The following is a 17712-nucleotide window of genomic DNA, read 5'->3' as shown; positions in this document are numbered from 1 at the left end:
AAGTTATTTGATCTCTGCGAGCCTCAGTTTCCCCTTCTGTGAAGCGGGACTAGGAGGACACGTCTCGTGGGCTTACGTACAGGCATGCGTGAAGCGCCAGCATCGGGCTTGGAGCGGACGGAGACTCCGAGGCGTTAGGTTATTTCTCCACGGATGCTTAATAAACCCCTATGTCCTTGTGAGGTGGGCTTTCCTGGGTCACGGGGACCCATGCTGGGTAAGCAAAGTGGGCCTCCGGCCCCGGACAGAGAACGAGCTCTCACATCTGCAGATGGGTCTCGTTCAAGCAGCTTGCAGACGTGTGGCTTCCTCGTGGGGGGCTTCCTGGAGGAGGTGGGGGCGAGAACAAGAATGGTTGCCCACTGACCAGCTGCGGTAAAAGAACATTGCTCTGAGAGTCACCCAGACCTGGCTGTGCATCTCAGTTTGCTCATCTGTAAAATGGGGATAACAATATAGATCCCTTCACGGGGCGGTGGTGAGGATACCACGGCTCACACCCGTGGAAGTGCGCCGCACTCGGTCCCAAGCTGCAGGAAGGGGGGGGTCTCCTCCCACGGAGGAGGATGTGGGCTAGATGCGGGGTGACGGCTCAGGGATCAGCTGTAGCCGAGTCTCAGCTCCCCCGCCCAGAGCCAGGCCGAGGGACCTCCTCTCTCTGTTCTCCACCCCCCAGGTCTGGTTCAGCAATCGCCGTGCCCGTTGGCGGAAGCAGGCAGGAGCCAACCAGCTGGCAGCGTTCAACCATCTTCTGCCAGGGGGCTTCCCGCCCACCGGCATGCCCGCGCTGCCCCCTTACCAGCTGCCGGACTCCACCTACCCCACCACCGCCATCTCCCAGGGTGAGTGCGCCAGCTCCTCCCGGCCCCGCCCCCCTCCTGCCCTTCCTTACCTTAGAAGGAGTCAGAAGGGCTGTGTATTTACTTAATGTTTATTGGTTTTTGAGAACAAGCACAGGCGGGGGAGGGGCGGAGAGAGAGGGAAACACAGAATCTGAAACAGGCTCCGGGCTCTGAGCTGGCAGTCAGCACAGAGCCCGACGCGGGGCTTGAACTCACAAACCGTGAGATCATGACCTGAGCCGAAGTCGGACACTTAACCGACTGAGCCACGCAGGCGCCCCAAGGGCGATTTTTTAAATGACCATCTGTCTGTTTGCTCGCAGACAGACTATTAACACGAGACAAACGAGGTCCCGCCTTTGAACTGCTTGGTTCTGCCAGCAGGCCACACAGCGTCCAGGTGAAGGTTAACAAGGTGGCCTCCCTGTACACGTTTAGACAAGAGCTCTCCACGCTGTAAAGTACACGGTCTCCTGTAGTCTTATTAAAATGCAGGAGAGACGGACAAGGCTACCATCCACCCCTGCACCCTTCCCTCCATTCTGTCTTCCCCTTCTCTCTCTTCCTCCCCCCCCCCCCCCCCCCCCGTGCACATTGGGAACCCCACTGCCTGACCTCTGACTCTTGAAAGCCCCTGGGGCTGCCTGTCACAGGGCTGGCAGGCTGGAGTTCTGGAGGCGAGGACACAGGCAGGAGGTCCTCCTTCTGATTCTTTTCTTCCCTTCCCTGTAATTCCTGATAAAAAATCAATGCTGATTGTCTCACCGTCCGGAAGGCTGCGCGGAGGGGCCCCGAGAGAGCCCCATGGCAGCCCCAGCAGCAAGGAAGAGAAATGGCAGCTCGGACCCTGGCCCCACCCCCCACTGGCCTTTGTCACTGTGCACTGTGCCCCGACCCCTCCGAGCCTCGGTTTCCTCACCTGGAAAATGGGACTCCTATTCTTGCTTCATACCCTTAGACAGTATTTGCAAAAGCCCCTGGCAAGCGGTGGGTGCCCACGAAATGCTATCGGGACAGGTTGGGGTAGATTAAGAGAGTCCCCAGCAAGGTCTGACTTTCAGTCCAGAAGACATTTATCGAGCACCTACTGTGTGCCAAACACTGAGCCACGTGGCTGGTGCACTTGCCTTGAGGTTATCTGGAACGTTGGTTAGCTGTCCGTGGAGGCTTGGCTAGTCCCCGGTGCCCTGTCCAGAAGCCGGCTTGTCCCATCCCGAGTCGCGAGAGGAGGTCCCCTCCGCCCACCTGAGGGAGGCGAGGAGAAGAGGCTCCTGGCTTTGCCTTCCACGCAGACGATCCCTTCCCTGCCCTGGGATGCCCACCATCTGGGCGGGGGCCGCTTGCTCAGGCCCTGTCCTGGGTCTCCCCACAGATGGAGGCAGCACCGTACACCGGCCCCAGCCCCTCCCGCCGTCCACCATGCACCAGGGGGGGCTGGCCGCCGCCGCTGCGGCCGCTGACACCGGCTCTGCCTACGGAGCCCGCCACAGCTTCTCCAGCTACTCAGACAGCTTCATGAACCCGGCGGCGTCCTCCAACCACATGAACCCCGTCAGCAACGGCCTGTCTCCCCAGGTAGGTGGTCTCGCCAGACTGGTCCCTGGGAAGCCGTGGGCTCCGGGGCCCCTTGAGAGAGAGAGGGTTAAACTGGGACGCGGGGATGCCCCTTCCACCCTGGCGGGTCCGGACTCTGGGATCCTGTGCCCGGGGTTTATCTTCAAGCTACAGGCCTGGGTGCCCCAGCGGGCAGATACAGAGAAAGGGTTTCCCTGCTCCCAGCCGCCAGAAACAAGCAGATGTTGCCGTAGAGATGCACTCCTGGCCCGACAGCACCCCACCCCCACCCCCCAGAGCTTATGACTCTGGCCCTCCGCCCACATCATGGCTGTTTGGGTCCTTAAAGTCGGGCATTTTCAGATGGCGCGTGGGTGGAAGCTTTGTACCGTTTCCTATGGGAGGCTGAGTGGGGTTTGGGCTTTGTTCTAGAACCAGGAGTCCTTCCTGGATTCCATCCTGTACTCCATCTCTTGCCTTTCCCCAGGAGTGACCATTGCATGAGAGGCAGGATTGCATCCTATTGGTAGAGAGAAACGCGGCTGGTAGAACTGGGGACTCTGCTCCCATTGGGTCTTGGAGCTCATTAGCTCACGTGTGATTGGTTGCCGGTTGAGTCACTCGTTGCTGGGGCTGTTAGAAGTGGGGGGGACACCCTTGGATCAAGTTCAAAGACATGGCTGAGGCTGATGGTGGTGGCTGGTGGTTTGGGGAGTGGGACGTGGTGACCCTTGGCCGTCCTGGTGACTTGGAGGAGCTGATGGGTTCCCTTCGGTAGCTACGGCTGACTCTCAAATATCCACGGAGGAAAGGATGAAGTCCAAGGCTGCCATTACTCTGCCTCCCGCCTTCTGAGTGTGGCGCAAGCTTTTCTGAACAGCTCTGGTTCCCGAGGGGAGGTGAAGGCTTGAAGAGGGTTAAATCCCAGCGCCACCGCTCGGGGTGTCGGGGAAGTTAGCATCTCTGAGCCTCAGCTTCACCCCCATTGAACTAAAAAGTGATTAAACCAGGTGTTGCCAACCACCTTCTAAGAGGGTGTTCTCTGTATTCCACATGCTAACTGGCCAAAACCTTAGCACAGAGCCTGGCACAACAGAGGGGCCAAATAAACATCAGTCCTTCTGTCGACCCCTCCCCCCCGCAATTGCCAAGACGATATAAGTAGTGTGAGAACCTTGTTACTTGAAGAAGAAGCGGGGCCAAAGGGAAGGTCCACTACAGCCCCCAGGCTGTATCCGTCTAGCTTCCTGCCACTGTCAATAAAACTTTATTGGAACATAGCCATGCCCATTTATTTTACATGTTTATGGCTGCTCTGGGGCTATAACACCAGAGCTGAGAAGTTTCAAAACAGACCACATGACCCACAAAGTGAAATATTTTACCTTTTTTTTTTTTTTTTTTCCTACAAGGACTACCTGGCTCTTATAGGAAAAAAAAAATGCCAAGCCCTGGTCTACAACCTTCCCAAGAATATTAATTTTCTGAATGTTTTGGGTCCATCCCCGTGTGCCTCTATTAGTGAGTGTGGTGAAGAGCTAACTGCGTTTTTGTCTCATCATTTATTTGTGGGTGAGATCCCTTCCCCTCTCTATGCCTCAATTTCCCCATCTGTGAAATGGGGATGATACTAAGTGTCTGTCTTGTAGGGTGGTTGAGGATGAATGAGCTGAGGGGCATAAAGCACTTAGCCCAAGTCTGGGGCAGAGTTTGAGTGAGTCGCCGAATCCGGAGCTCCTAACAGTGATGTACCTGTCCTCTTGGGGCCAACATGGGGCCAGGTGACCAGAATGTTCTCCCGGTGGAACCTAGCTGGCCTCTTTGGGGTTCAAGGCCGTGAATTCCATGTCATTAGTATGGAGGACAGAGTGGCTGCGCTAACCACCCAGAGTTAAGAGACAGACAGGGTCCCAGAGCTGGCCGGGCGACCCCGGCTACAGAGACCCGAGGTACCCAGGCCCGAGGATGCCGTCCAGGCCTTGCTTGCTTGCGGTAGGAAACAGGCTACAGAGAGTCACTTGGAAATCTGAAGAGGGACGTTGAGGTTATGTGGGCCAGCCTTCCCACTTTACAGACGGGGGCCCGGGACATGCTGGCCGGGCTGGGGCCGAGAGTCCAGGGCCCCTGGCTCACTGACCACTGCTCCTTGCAGCCCCCCTGGGCTGCAGTTTCTCCCCAAAGCGGCAGTTTTGTCACAGGGCAGAGGAGAGACGGGCATGTAAGGGGCGCTTGGCTTCTGGAGCACGATTCGGCAATGAGATGGGTAACGAGGGAGGATGTTTCAGGCGCTGTTCGGGCCCAGAGACAAGCCTCAGCAAGGGAGGGGAGACGAGAAAAAACCCCACAGCCATTACTGTAAAGCAGACAGTAGCCCGGCCTTCTCCCTGCCGGAGCGGGACCCCCCCCCTCCTCCCAGAGACCCCTTGGGGGGCTTCCCCCCACCCTTCCGGCGGAGAGGCTATGAGGATGTGATGGATTGGGCCAGCTCCGCAGACGTGCCCAGAGGTTCCCACCAAAGGTGTGAAGACGGATGGAGGGTCTGACAGGGGCAGAGGGGACCGGGAGGTGAACAGCTGCTGGCAGGGGTGAGGGGGGCTGGGTGCAGGGTGAGCAGGCGGGCAGGCCGAGTGCGCTCCTGGCCGTGTGAACTGCCGGGGTTAAGCTTCGAACACTTCCTGCGGAAGGGGGCAGCGAGGGGGTGTTTCTGGGTCTGCACAGAAGCTCCTGGTATTTGTGATTCCCCAGGGGCTCCCTCCGCCCTCTGGGCAGGCCAGTTGCACCCCTCCGTGGTGTCGGGAGGGGCCGGGGGACGCGTTCTCCACCAGGACAACCCTGCTTCCCAGGTCCTGCCCCCCCCCCCGCCAGCAGGGAGGGGCGAGAGGGCCGGCCGGGCTCTGTCTGCGCTGCCGCCCCGTCACCCCTCCCCCGAGACTGCAGGTCGGCACCCCGGCCACCCCAATAGCCTTGGCCCTTGTTCTTACAGAAGCCCACGGGGGGTGAAGTTGGGGCTCTGCTGAGCACCTGCTCATTACACTGGCCAGTTTGCTGCTGGCTGGAGAAGGGCCGCCTCCCAGGGCCTGACCCGGTCCTTGTCTCAGATCCACCCTGGGAAGTGGGGGTTGTCGAACCATAGAAACTCCATGGGGAGATTGCCTGGCGGAATCTCCTGGAGGAGCCTCTGCACTGAACCCTGGCTCTCAGGTTAACAAGCACTTAACGGGGGCTGACTGTGTGCCAGGCACTGTTCTGGGCACCAGGCATCAAGGACGAAGACCCCTGCCCTCCCAGAGGTGACAGTATAACAGACAGACCATCGTACATAATAAGACGGCAGGCCATGTGGCGTATCTGATAGCGCCGTCGACAAGCTCAGCTACACCTCTGAGCCCATGTGACTCAGACTCTGTTCTGAGACTTTCCCATATGGTGAGTACCTGGTGGACAGCCAGGCTTTGGCCCTCATCTCTAAAGCCTGCGAACATAACTGACACTGCCCCTCTGGCTCACAGATGCCCTTGCATTCTTTTTTTTTTTTTTTTTTTTTTTGGAGATTAGCCCCAATCTCCAAATCAGCAAGAGGAAATCATGTCCCCTTCCGCAGGGTGGAGGGGAAAGCGCATTCAACCCATGTCCTGTATGAGAGAACTGAGGCCGGGGCCTCAGGTTAGGGGCCAGTGGGCAGAGTTGAGTCACACGGGCAGAGGCCTTCTGAGAGGTTTAGATAGTAATGAGCCCAGCCCCTCAACTACCTGCGAAGCCCAGCTCTACAGGATCAGGGACCCAGCCCTTGGCACGTGGGCATCCCCAGCTTCCAGGGTCCCCTGGAAGACATACAAAGAAGACAAATACAGGTGACCCTTCAACCGTGTGAGAGTTAGGGGTGCCGGGCCCCCGACATGGTTGAAAATTCACATATAACTTTTGACTTACCCCAAAACTTTACTAACGGCCTCCTTACTATTGATCCAAAGCCTTACTGAGAGCATAAAGAGTCCGTTAACACATATTTTATATATTCTTTTTTTAAAAAAATTTTTTTTAACATTTATTTATTGTTGAGAGACAGACAGAGTGCAGGCAGAGGAGGGGCAGAGAGAGAGAGGGAGACACAGAATCTAAAGCAGGCTCCAGGCTCCAAGCTGTCAGCACAGAGCCCGACGCAGGGCTGGAACCCACGACCCACAAGATTATGATCTGAGCTAAAGTCAGGTGCTTAACCGACTGAGCCACCCAGCTGCCCCAATATTTTATATGTTCTATTTTTTTTACACCGTGTTCTTATGAGAAAGCAAGCTAGAGAAAAGAAAATGGTATGAAGAAAAGCATACAGAAGAGAAAATACATTTGCAATGCTGAGCTATATTTATTGAAAAACTCCCTGTGCGTGGCGCTTGGGTGGCTCAGTCGGTTGAGTGCCCGACTTTGGCTCAGATCATGATCTCACGGTTCATGGGTTCGAGCCCAGTGTCGGGCTCTGTGCTGACAGCTCAGAGCCTGGAGCCTGTTTCTCCCTGTCTCTGTGTCTCCCTGTCTCTGCTCGTCCCCTGCTCATGCTGTCTCTGTCTCAAAAATAAGTAAACTATAAAAAAAATTTTTTAAAATCCTCCCTATGTAAGTGGACCCACACCATTCACACCTGTGGTGTTCAGGGGCCCCTGTGCTGCCCGTGAGACCTCGTCTCTGGGCAGGCTTGTTAGGGACTAGGACTTGCAGACCCCCAGCCCGCTCCTGCGCCTTCTCCCCAAGGCTGAGGTCCTTGGAAACTACTCTTAGGAAACAAGTCAGGACAGCTTAGGACAAGAGGAAGCTTTCGCGGCGTGAATTACAGTGAGTAATCTGATGGCCGCCATGGCTGGGAACAGCACACAGGGCACGCTGGTATGCAGGGGTGGTGGGCAGGGGGATCTAGGGGACACCTGTATGTAGGTCCCTTAGGATGCCTGCCCTTAGGAATTCCCCAGTCTGATGGGGGAGGCACAGCCATCCAAGGGAGAGAGCCCAGAGGGGCTCCCGGTCAGGCAGAGGAAGGACTCCGCCCATCCTCAGGGGGGCTTCTGGCTGGAGGCTCCGGGCAGGGGACCCTGTGCTGGGAGCNCACCTTCAGGGTGTGTCCCTGGGGTGGGGGGGTGGGGCCGTCCCGGGCCTGAGCTTTCTTCTCCCCGGAACTTTTTCGATGCAGATTCTATCAGAGTGGGAGGTGGAAACTTCTGGAAGCCCAGACGGGAGAAAATTGCCCCAAATCATAGTTGGCTTAGCAGCAAGGCCAGGGCCGGCCCGCCAAAGCCCCAGACCCCCGAGCGGAGGGCTCCTGCCGCTGCGTCACAGAAAGGGGATGTTCCTTTCTTGCCACCGTGGCTCACTTTGCTCCTTCGTAATGTCCCACATTCATTGTGTCCTTTGCTCCTCACTAGAGCTTAATGGGAAGGAACCCGTAGAAGGGATTTACATATTTACGATTTCCCCCAACTGAACTCATGAAAACTATCCTCTGCGTGTGCAGTGCATCCCACGGCCGCGGTCACAGGAAAACAAGGCTTTTTGTCCTTTCGGGCTCCTTGATGTCTTTGTCTCCTTTCCCTCTTTTGGCCGGAAGAATTACCTGTGATGGCTAAGGTGGGGTAGATGCTTCCCGAAGGCCGGCACGGATGGGGCCAGATGCTTTAGCTCCTTTCGCTCGCCAAGTCTTGGCCATTATCTTGTGCCCTTCATTTTACAGATGAGGCAGCTGACTTGTCCAGGGTCAACCATCCATCCGTCCAGGTGCCCACCATGTGCCAGGCTCTGTGATAGGTTCTGGAAAGTGACAGAGCCTGATTGGAACAGGCTGCCTCTGGAGCCCACTATGCTGTCCTGTGGTCTCGGGCAGCCCTCCCCCCGCCCTCCCAGCCCCATCCCCCTGAGTTTCACCCTGTGGCCCATCAGGCGAAGCTGAGACTTGCAGCCACAGGCATAGTCAAGTTCAGAGTCCGAATCATCAAGCACTAAGCTTCCCCTTCCTCCTAAAACCAGCAGGAAAAAAATCTCAAGGCTTTATTTAATCTCTCTATGAAAAGGGGTCCCCCCAGTGGTTTGCCACAGCAGACTTTTCTCCAGGCATCACTTGAGGGCCCCAGGGAGCCAGTTCAGCAAGGAAAGACACTCCACCCACTGAATACTGCGGAACATTCCCATGGAAGCACTCTGTCTCTGTGAAGTCATTCAAGTGCCCCAGAAACCCTCCCCTTGGGGGAAACGGGCTCAGAGAGGTTAAGTAACTTGCTGAAGGCCACAGAGCAGCCGAGTGGCAGAGACGGGACTCTGACACAGATCTGCCCGACCCATGAGCGATGTCGCACGGTGACCCTCCTCAGGATCCGTCCGCGGTGTCCCGCATGCGACGAGCCCTGGGAACCCCGGTGCTGCATCTCTTCCCACTTCCTCCTTGTGTTTTTTTTTTCTCTTTATTGGCGACACTGCGTTTATAATAAGCATTTAAAATGAGTCTTGCTGGACCAGGGAAGAGGAAGGAGGAGGGAGTGGGAGATTTGTAGGCAGGAAGATGGGGAGGGGGATGGTGGGGTGTTAAATAGCCCAGAATTTTTTAAAAACTGATGCAAATCACTGGTAGGAGAGAAAATTATGTGCAATTACGTCCTGATATTGGAAGGTTTTGCCTAGCCCAGGCAACAAGATCTCATTAACAAGCAGAAAATAAGATTGAAATGGTGTGTAAAAGAGCTGAAAAATGAATTTGAATGCTGCGTTTGTCCACAATTACCCCCTCCTTCACACGTATTTTATTGCAATTTTTTTATTATTCTTAATCTCTCCATTCCTCAAAGCAGATTGGGGACATCCTGGCATTACCAGGGCATCAGGAGGAGGTGTGGAGGATTTCCCGCTACCCTGAAAGGAGACCCTTCTCTCGCACATTTTCCAAGGTTGGGTTTTGGAGGGATCAGAATTCATTTCTCCGGCTTAGTGGGTTGTAGGAACACGGGGCTTTAACCCCAGCCCCCAGCCGAGTGAGCGCTCCTCTGCGCCCCGCCCGGCCCTTCCTCCTCCTTTCTGGGCTCCTCTTCTGCCTCCCGCTTCCTTCCCTTTGCCTTCTTAAGATCTCTCCCAGGCTTTCCCTCCCCCGGGGTCTCTCCCGCAGGCCTCCCCCCACCCCCACCCCGAGTAGAAGGAAGCGTGGGGGCTAGAGAAACAGCTCTGGGCTGGAGTTCTGGTTCTGCCATTGTCTGAGTTGCTGTGTGGCTCTGGGGCAGCTTGCTTAACCTCTCTGGACTTCATTTTTCTGATCTGAGCATGGAAGTGATAATCCCTACCTCTCAGGCGCTGTGAGGATGAAGCAAGAATTCAGTAAGGTGCCTGGCACATAGTAGGTGCTTAAGAGATTCGAATCCATTCTTTATTCCTCGCCCTACCTCTGCCCCACATCTGTGCCCTGGCCTCCTCTTCCATCTCTTTCCCCCTCCCCTTCCCTCCCCTCTCTCCTACCCTCCCTTCCATTGGCTGGAAAATGCCCCAGTTGGTTTCCAGTCCGGAACAATGTAGTGTGTACCCCTGACCCCCCGTCCTGGGGGCACGAATACTGGGCGAGGAAAACACAGGACGCTCTGCCCGCTTGGGCCCTGGGAAAGGATGGGCAAGGATAGAAGACGTGACTGGCTCAGGTTGGAAGGGCATGGCTCTGACCCGGAGTGGTTTTCCCCAGGATTAGGGAAGAGCTGAGTCACCCCACCCACCCACGTACCCATTTCTCCCCATGACCAACGGTGATGGTGAGGGGGTCAGGGGTCAGCTGGTGGGAAGGGCCGCAGCCTGTGGCCAGATTCTCTTGGCCCTGAAGTCCAGTGGCATTCGGCAGCATCTGGCCTCCCCGGCTGGCTTTCTCCATACCCAGTGATCCCAGAGACCCTCTGCCCCAAAGCCACGTCCGCCCACCCATCGCCTCTCACAGCCCCAATCAGGGTACCAGGCAGGGACCTCGGGGAGTGTCTTCTCAGCTCATCCGGCGACCCCACACCCCAGGTGCCCTCTGCCCTTGACTCCTGGCCAGCCCAGCCCTGGGTCAGGGATGAGCTACCAGGCTCGGAGAATCGGCCCGGGAGGGGCGGAGGGGGGCCGGGCATCCTCGAGCCCTGCCAGCCCCTGGAGGGATTGGCGCTGCCAAGATCCTGCTCTCACATCCCGCTTTGCCTTTGTCCACAGTTAACCTGCCTCAGTGGGAAAAGCTGAGTTATTTCCCTCCCGGCAGCTCCTCGCCAAACAAAACCACCTGCTCACGTCCATCAGGGGCTCAGCTCCAGCCCACAGGGGGAGGCCTGGACAGAGCCCCAGCTCCTGTGAAAACAGACCCTTGTTTATTTCTCTGCCCTGCTCTCTCCCTTTTCCTGGGTGGAGCGGCTGGGGTGCGGGGGGAGCGGGGGCGGGAAGGCGAGACTGGGATCAGGAACTTTCCAGACTCTGCTGTTGAGGGAGGCAGGTCATGCCTATGTCCAGGAACTGGGCCAGGGGGGGCGGGGGGCAGTGTTTTGCTTCTAGGTGACTGTAGGGTCTTTTGATCAATGAAGGAGAAGAGGGTAACCCTGACCCTTTCTCCTTTCTTAGACGACCAGGTGGGATTCTGGGAAGATAGCCTCTTAAATCCACACCCCTGAGGGGCGCCTGGGTGGCTCAATCAGTTAGGTCAGGTTGTGATCTCACAGTTCGTGGGTTCGAGCCCCACGTCGGGCTCTGTGCTGACGGCTTAGAGCCTGGAGCCTGCTTCGGATTCTGGGCCTCCCTCTCTCTCTGCCCCTTTCCCACTCATGCTTTGTTTCTGTCTCAATAATAAGCATTAAAATTTTTTTTTAAAAAGTCCACACCCCTGAGTCTGGACAAGAGGGGTTGAGGGCTGCCCCCAAGGGCTGCTCTGAGCCTTTTTTTTTTTTTTTTTTTTTTGGTCCACCATCAAATCATGTGCAGGGGTCTGGACAGCACACCTTGAGAAGGTATGGGTGGGAGCTTCCCACAGGCAGGTGCTCCGTGTACTGCTTGATGTCAGGGACCACCCTCTTTAGTAGGACCAGAGGCCCGATGATTCGTGTTGGTACCACACGGAGCTCAGTGTCTGGGACATACACAGTAGGCTTCCAGCCACCAGTGCTGAGCCCCCAGGCGTGTGCAGCCTGAGGACACACAGCTGTGCTCTGTTCCCAACAGGATTTTGAAGTTTCTGTTTGAATGTCATTACCTACAATTCCCTTCATTACCTCGTTCCTGTTATTCACACAGCACATAGGGAGCCTCAAAAGAGAAATGTACATGACCGTCTCTCCCTAACCAAGTATATTTCGGGGGCAGGGGGAGACAAGGCACTCCCCCCCCCCCACGCCACCAAAATTGTTGACGATTTAGTGGGATTTCTGGCCAGTGAGAACAGGAAGTGCAGACGAGTCTGGGGAAGGAAGGGCATGGTCACAGAAAGCTTCCTGGAGGAGTCTCAGCGGGGAGGTGGGATTTGCTCAGGGGACAATCTGGGAAGGAGTTGGGGGTTGGTGCAGATAGGACAGCAGCAAATCATAAAGCAAATACTGAAACAGTGTTGAAAGCAGATACATGAGAGACAAGTGCAACAATCATACAAACGGGAGTTCAGATACCACGTTCTCTTCTCACTTGCTGTGTGACCACAGACAAGTTCCATGAGCTTTCTGAGCCTCGGTTTCCTCAGCTGTAAGATGGGGCCGATCCTACTCATATTGCTGAATTATGACAAATAATGAGACTGTGAAACACCTAGTACCATGCTGGGCATACAGTAAGCACTTAATAAGTGACAGTCTTCCTGTCTCTGCTTCTCCTTGCCCTGATTAGAAATTGAATGAGCGATGTCCTTTCTCTAGCCATTTCCTTTTTGGGACAGGAGGTCTGGCTTAGCCCAGGCCGTGCCCAGTCACTGATTGGAAAGTCAGGAGATCTGAGCTCCCTCTCTGCTCTGCTTCTCACCCTCTGTGTGGCCTTGGTAGATGCCTCCCCTCTGGGCCTCAGTTTCCCTATCTATGCGAAGAAACAGATGGACCAGTTGCTGGTAGGGGACCTTCCTGCTCAGAGTCTGAGATTTCTGTGGGTTCTTTGTACAAGCACATGAGTCATAGCCTCTAGATCCGCGGTCGGGGACTAGCCCTCCTGTCTGTCCAGCACCTCTTCCTCATGCTCACGGGGGCCCAGCCTGTGCCTTCTGGGCTTCCTGGCAGGTCAGGATGTTAGCCTTCCAGAGCTGCCTGGTTCGGTGGGAAAGAATGCAAATAGTGGATTTGTCCTTCTTTCTGATTAGTACGGGGGCTCGGAATGAGACAGCGCCGGCAGATAGAGGGGAAGAAAATGAGGAAGATTAGCAATTAATACTGCGGGCAGACTCGGAGCGGCTCAGACTTGTCCCTGGGGTCCCCAGCGGGAAGGAGGCCGCCGGGATGGCCAGCCACAGGACCTGGGGGGCCGGGCGGCACCCCGGGTAGGAGAGGCGGGTGACTTTGAGGGACCCCAAAGAGCCGCGCGCTTCCCAGGGCGTCATGTCTGCCGCTCTGTCTGCTGGGACCCCTTCTCCACCACCCTGTCCCATCTCAGAACCACGCCTGCTTACTCCTTAAGACCTCGCCGTCTTCCGGAAGCCTTCGCTCACCCCTTCATGGTGGGCGGGTTGTGCTTTCCTTGTGCATGTATCACGTTGTATCGGTGTTTTAAAGGTACTTGTCAAACTAGACACACGTTACATCATAATAATCATCCTCTTTTTCTTGAGCACTTAGCACAGGCCGGATGCTGTGCTAAGCCCATCACACGGATGATGTCCTATAATCTTTACACCATCTCCTTTGGAAGGGGAGGGCCTCTTATTTCTGTCTTGCAAACTGAGGGTGGGGGGAGGGGGGTGGACAGAGGAACCAAGCAGTTTAAATAATTTGCCTGAGATAAATCGCTAACAAGTGGCCGGCCCTGGACTTGGGAACGGCCTGCCTGGCCCCGGAGACCATGCTCTCACCCAGCACGTCACGAAAATGGTCCCTTGCCCACTTGCTGGTTGGATTTGGAGGGCCCCAAACATGACTCTTTGATCTCAGTGACTCCCAGTGCCCTAAGAGGCAGGGGTATTAAGACGTGGGCTCTGGGGGTCCCTGCGCCTGGTTCCAGTCGCCGACGTCACTTCCTGTCTGATTCTAGAGAGGTCCTTCTCTGCCTCAGTTTACCCCACCATAAAGTGGGGCTAGCAGTAGTTTCCTTCTCCTAGAGTAGTCTGAGGAATAAGCATGTTGAGATTCGCAAAGCATGTCGGCATCTGGCACACTTCGGGGTAGCGATTTGCAGAGGGCGGTGTTGGGGGGGGAGGGGCGGGGAGCTCCAAGGCCACGTGGTGAGTTGGGGGCAGGGCCAAGCCCCAGACCTCCTGTTGCAGAATTAATTTTCCCCCAGGGTCCCTGAGTTCCCCTTCCCGCCTCCTGGTCCAGGCAGCAGCCCTGCCCCAGCCTCGGCCCCAGGGCTGCCCTCTCTCCAGCCCCTCCCCACCAGCCCCTCCTCTCTCGCCTGGCCTCTCCCCAGCTGTGAGGGCTTCTCCAACACCTTTGGGAGCGGGGACAGGTGTGGCGAGCCACTGCAGGGAGTCGTGCTGCAGGATAACAGCTGATGGGAGGAAACGGGCAGAGGACCCTGGGGCTTCCGGGAGCATCTGAATCTCAGCCAGTGTCTCCAGGAGCGTGTTCCGGAAGGGCAGGCCCGAGGGCCTCCCCAGCTCCTGCGTGGCCTTGGCTAGTCACTTCCATTGGGCACCTGTTTCCTCCGGAGTGACGAAGGCCAGCACTTCCTTCGGAGGGGGGACAGACTCTCTGGCACCCCCAGTCCAGCCAGGCTCCCCCACTTTCCTTCCCCTCCAGCCTGTCTTGCCTCCATGTCCTGCCCCTCAGTCCAGAACTTGCTCCCGATCCCAGCTGTGATGTCTTCTCCGCACCCCTCCTCTGCTTCCTATGCCTCTCCTTTCTCCACGCCCTCCCCTCCGTTCTCCCGGCCCCTTGCCCCTCACCCCATTTGCACCCAGCCTGCTCTCAGACCCCTTTCAGCCGTCCCCCCTTCTCTTGGCAAATCCAGCCCTCCTCTGCATTCTCTTTCCCTTAATCTCTCATTCTTCTCCACTCCTCTCATTTCCCATTTGCTCCATCTCCAGCCCCCCGCCCCNCCTCCCTTCCCCGTGCTCCGCTGCTGCCGAGCGCCTTTGATCCATGGCCCGAGGCCGCCTGACAGTGGAAAATGCGGGGAGACAAAACCACTCAGTCAAAGTGATTCCCAACAACTGTCTCCCCGAGATAAGGACGCGCTCGGGCTCAGCGGCCTGCTTAATTCCTGCTGCCCGGGCCGGGATCGGGGAGCGCGAGCCCGGCTGCCCCCGGAACGCTGCCCGCCGTGCCAGCGACGGTGCGCGCACCGTGGTGGCCGAGGGGACAGGCAGCGGCGAGCCAGAGCCATCGGTGGTCAAGGAAGCAGGCAGGAACTCCCCCACTCCCCTTCATTCTGTCCCCTTCCACCAATGCACTTGCCCATCCCTGCACCTAAAACATTGGCACCCTCCCTCTCTTCACTTAGCCAAGGCCCATTCATCTCTCTGGTGTCAGCTGAGAGGCCACTTCCTCCGAGAAGCCTTCCCAGACCGACCGTCCAATCTGGGTGGCCACACTGCCTCCCAGGGTAGCAGTTTGGGCTCTGAATTCTAACTTTCTGGATACTTCTCTCTCTCCCTAAAGCGAGGGCCAGGTTACACTGGCAGCCCATGGCTCTGCCACAAACCCTAGCACATAGTAGGGAGCCAATAAACAGCTGTGGGCGCAGCTGGACACTGTGAGCATTCATCCTTTGCCCAGCCCCATGGCACCTGCCTTCAAAGACCTTCCCCTCAGATAGTTCTGTAAGAGACAAGCAAGCAAACCAGGAGCCAGAAGCCTCCAGAGAAGAAGCGATATTCCAGACAAGGAGAGGGATGGGGGAGGGGGGTACCTGTGACCCCCAGAATCCCGGCTGGGCGGCGCGGACCACCGGGAGGTCCAGCTCTACTTTCTAATCATCTTCCTTGGCAAACAGCCTGTGACTTGGGGGCTCAGGAGGTCAGCTGTTGTAAAGTAAGGTCAAAAGGAAACCTTCACAGTCCCATCAGAAACCTCCACAGAGCTGTCCGTCGGGGGCGCAGAGACAGCCAGCGTGTTCCCTTGGGAGGCAGGGTGAGGCCGTGACGGGGAGGCAGCAGAATTCAGCTCAGGACGTGAAGAGGAAGGGCTTTCCCCATCCTCGCCGGCTGTACACGGAAGGGGTGGCCTTGTAAACCAGTGTTTGGGGGGAGGGCAGGGGAGGGTGGGTTCTTTGCAGTGTAGAGGGTTCAGTAGACCCTGTGGTCCTCAAACCTGTGCATCAGAATGGTCTGGAACGCCTGTGGAACATCTGGATCCTAGGCCCCACCCTGACTGGCTGATGCCGTTGATCTGCACCCGGGACCAGGAGAATCTATATTTTAAAGAGGACGCCTTCTGAGGCGGCCTGGGATTATCAAAGCCCTGGATTAGCAAGCGTTCACTTTATCAGTCTCCTGTGAGCACCTTGACCTCCCCCTTCTTTAGGAAGTGACCTCAGGGGAGGGTCTGTTTGAATTGAACTGAGATCCCTTCCCCACCAATGTTAGAAGGCATCCTAGAAATAGTTAATTTAATCAGTTGCCTCTTGTTACTAAGAAGGACACCCACAATCAAGAACTCCGTGATGAGCAGGGCTTTTCCAAGGGTACGAGTGGGTGTGGGTGTGGCAGCGGCCGGGGGCCCCACCCCTACCCCTGTCTTTCGAACCCTGCTGGTCTCTTGGGGGGCCCCCCTGCAAAGAGCATGAGGGCTCAGCAAGTGACCCTCCTTCCTGACAGTGGGTCTGATCTTGGCGGGGGGAGGGGGGGAGGGGGGTGTCGCAGGATTAAGGTCCTGTAAGGGCCCTGTTAAGTGTCTTTCACAAAGGGCCACACCCAGGCTGAAATTGAGAGGTGATGCCCAGGGCAGAAGTTCCTGAGTTCCCCACGGGCCTTCCCTTCCCCACCCCAGATAATGCCCTTCCCCACCCTCAGCTCCCCATGCCCTTCCCCAAGCCCCCTGGGTGCTGACCTCAGCCCCAGCTGATTCTGTTTTCCCGCTGTGGGGAGGTCCCACCCTGCTTCAGCCCCCGAAGGATCAGGAGTGAAGGGAAAGGAAAGGAATTGTTTTTTCAGTCCTGACGCCACTCGTAATAATGGCAATGACCTCCTCGATTTGTTTGGAACCTAGGGGCTCCATGACGCACTTTTGGCCCTATTCACGATCTGATCTTTGTAGAGTCCTGAGGGCCTAGAACCGTCATGCCCATTTTGTAGACTCAGAGAAGCGAGGCTCAAGGTCAGCGTCAAGGGACAATGTCGGAATCCAAAACCCACATCTCCCCAGTGGCAGAGACTACACTCTCCTCGGTGCTGGGCCTGCCAGACCAGGCAGAGGCTGGTCTAGACCCTGGCTGCTTTGGGTCTGGCCTGGACTTCAAGTTCCCAGGGGATTCACGTGCTCGGGAAGGTCTGAGAAGCACTGGGTGAGATGCCCTCCCTGACTGCCCAGTCCTCAGAGGCCCCATATGCTCCCTGCAGCGACTCGGTGGGCCACCCTCAGCAGCAGAGGGAGGAGAAGGGAAGGGGCCTTGGAGGGGAGGAACAGGGGAGGTAGGCTGAGGTTACCCCGGCTGTACTGGCCCAGGAAGTCCCAGAATTGATTCCAAGGGCGCCTCCTGCTGGAGGTAGGCAGGAGTGATGGGCAGAGAGGCAGAGAAGCGCACAGACCCATAGAGAGAAACGGGGGGTTGAGATGCTGGTGGAGAGATGGTCAGGGAGAGGAAGCAGCAGTGGCAGGGGGAGAGAGGGAGAGAGGCAGGGAGAGATAAGGAGAGTCCGATGGGGGGAAGCACACAGAGGGCTAGAAACAGGAAGAGGGAGAAGGAAAGAACGAGAGAGCAACACAGAGAGGGGTGTGCAGGCAGGGACGGGGACAGGAAGGGGAAGACAATGAGCAAACGCGGGAGGCCAGGGAGCAAGACATAATGGGCACTCAGGGACACGAACTTTTAGAAATGAGGGGGGGACAGGGAGCTGAGACAGGAGGGGGGCCCCGAGGCTGAATCCTAGCTGCACCCCACCCCCACCTTGTGCCCTTGGCTCCCTCCTTCTGCTACCCCCCGCTCCTTCCCCCACCCACAGTCCCAGTATCAGTGAGAGGGCTTTTTCCCAAGCCAAGGGGGCTGCCCGGGCCTGGCCCCCACA

At 56.9% G+C, this 17712-nt stretch overlaps 1 protein-coding gene across 1 annotated transcript in view; it reads left to right on the top strand.

Moving 5' to 3' along the window:
* The window catches only part of PAX7 (paired box 7), a 95937-nt gene that overhangs the window by 58070 nt on the left and 20155 nt on the right, over nt 1-17712 (top strand). The window contains 2 exon segments of the mRNA XM_077775772.1: nt 677-842; nt 2215-2417. Of these exon segments, the coding sequence (XP_077631898.1) occupies nt 677-842; nt 2215-2417 (369 nt within the window).

Source organism: Crocuta crocuta, unplaced genomic scaffold (assembly GCF_008692635.1).
Source record: "Crocuta crocuta isolate KB4526 unplaced genomic scaffold, BGI_CrCroc_1.0 scaffold127, whole genome shotgun sequence".
NCBI lineage: Eukaryota > Metazoa > Chordata > Mammalia > Carnivora > Hyaenidae > Crocuta > Crocuta crocuta.
Note: the sequence above shows the minus strand (reverse complement) of the source record. Positions and strands in the feature narration are given on the sequence as shown.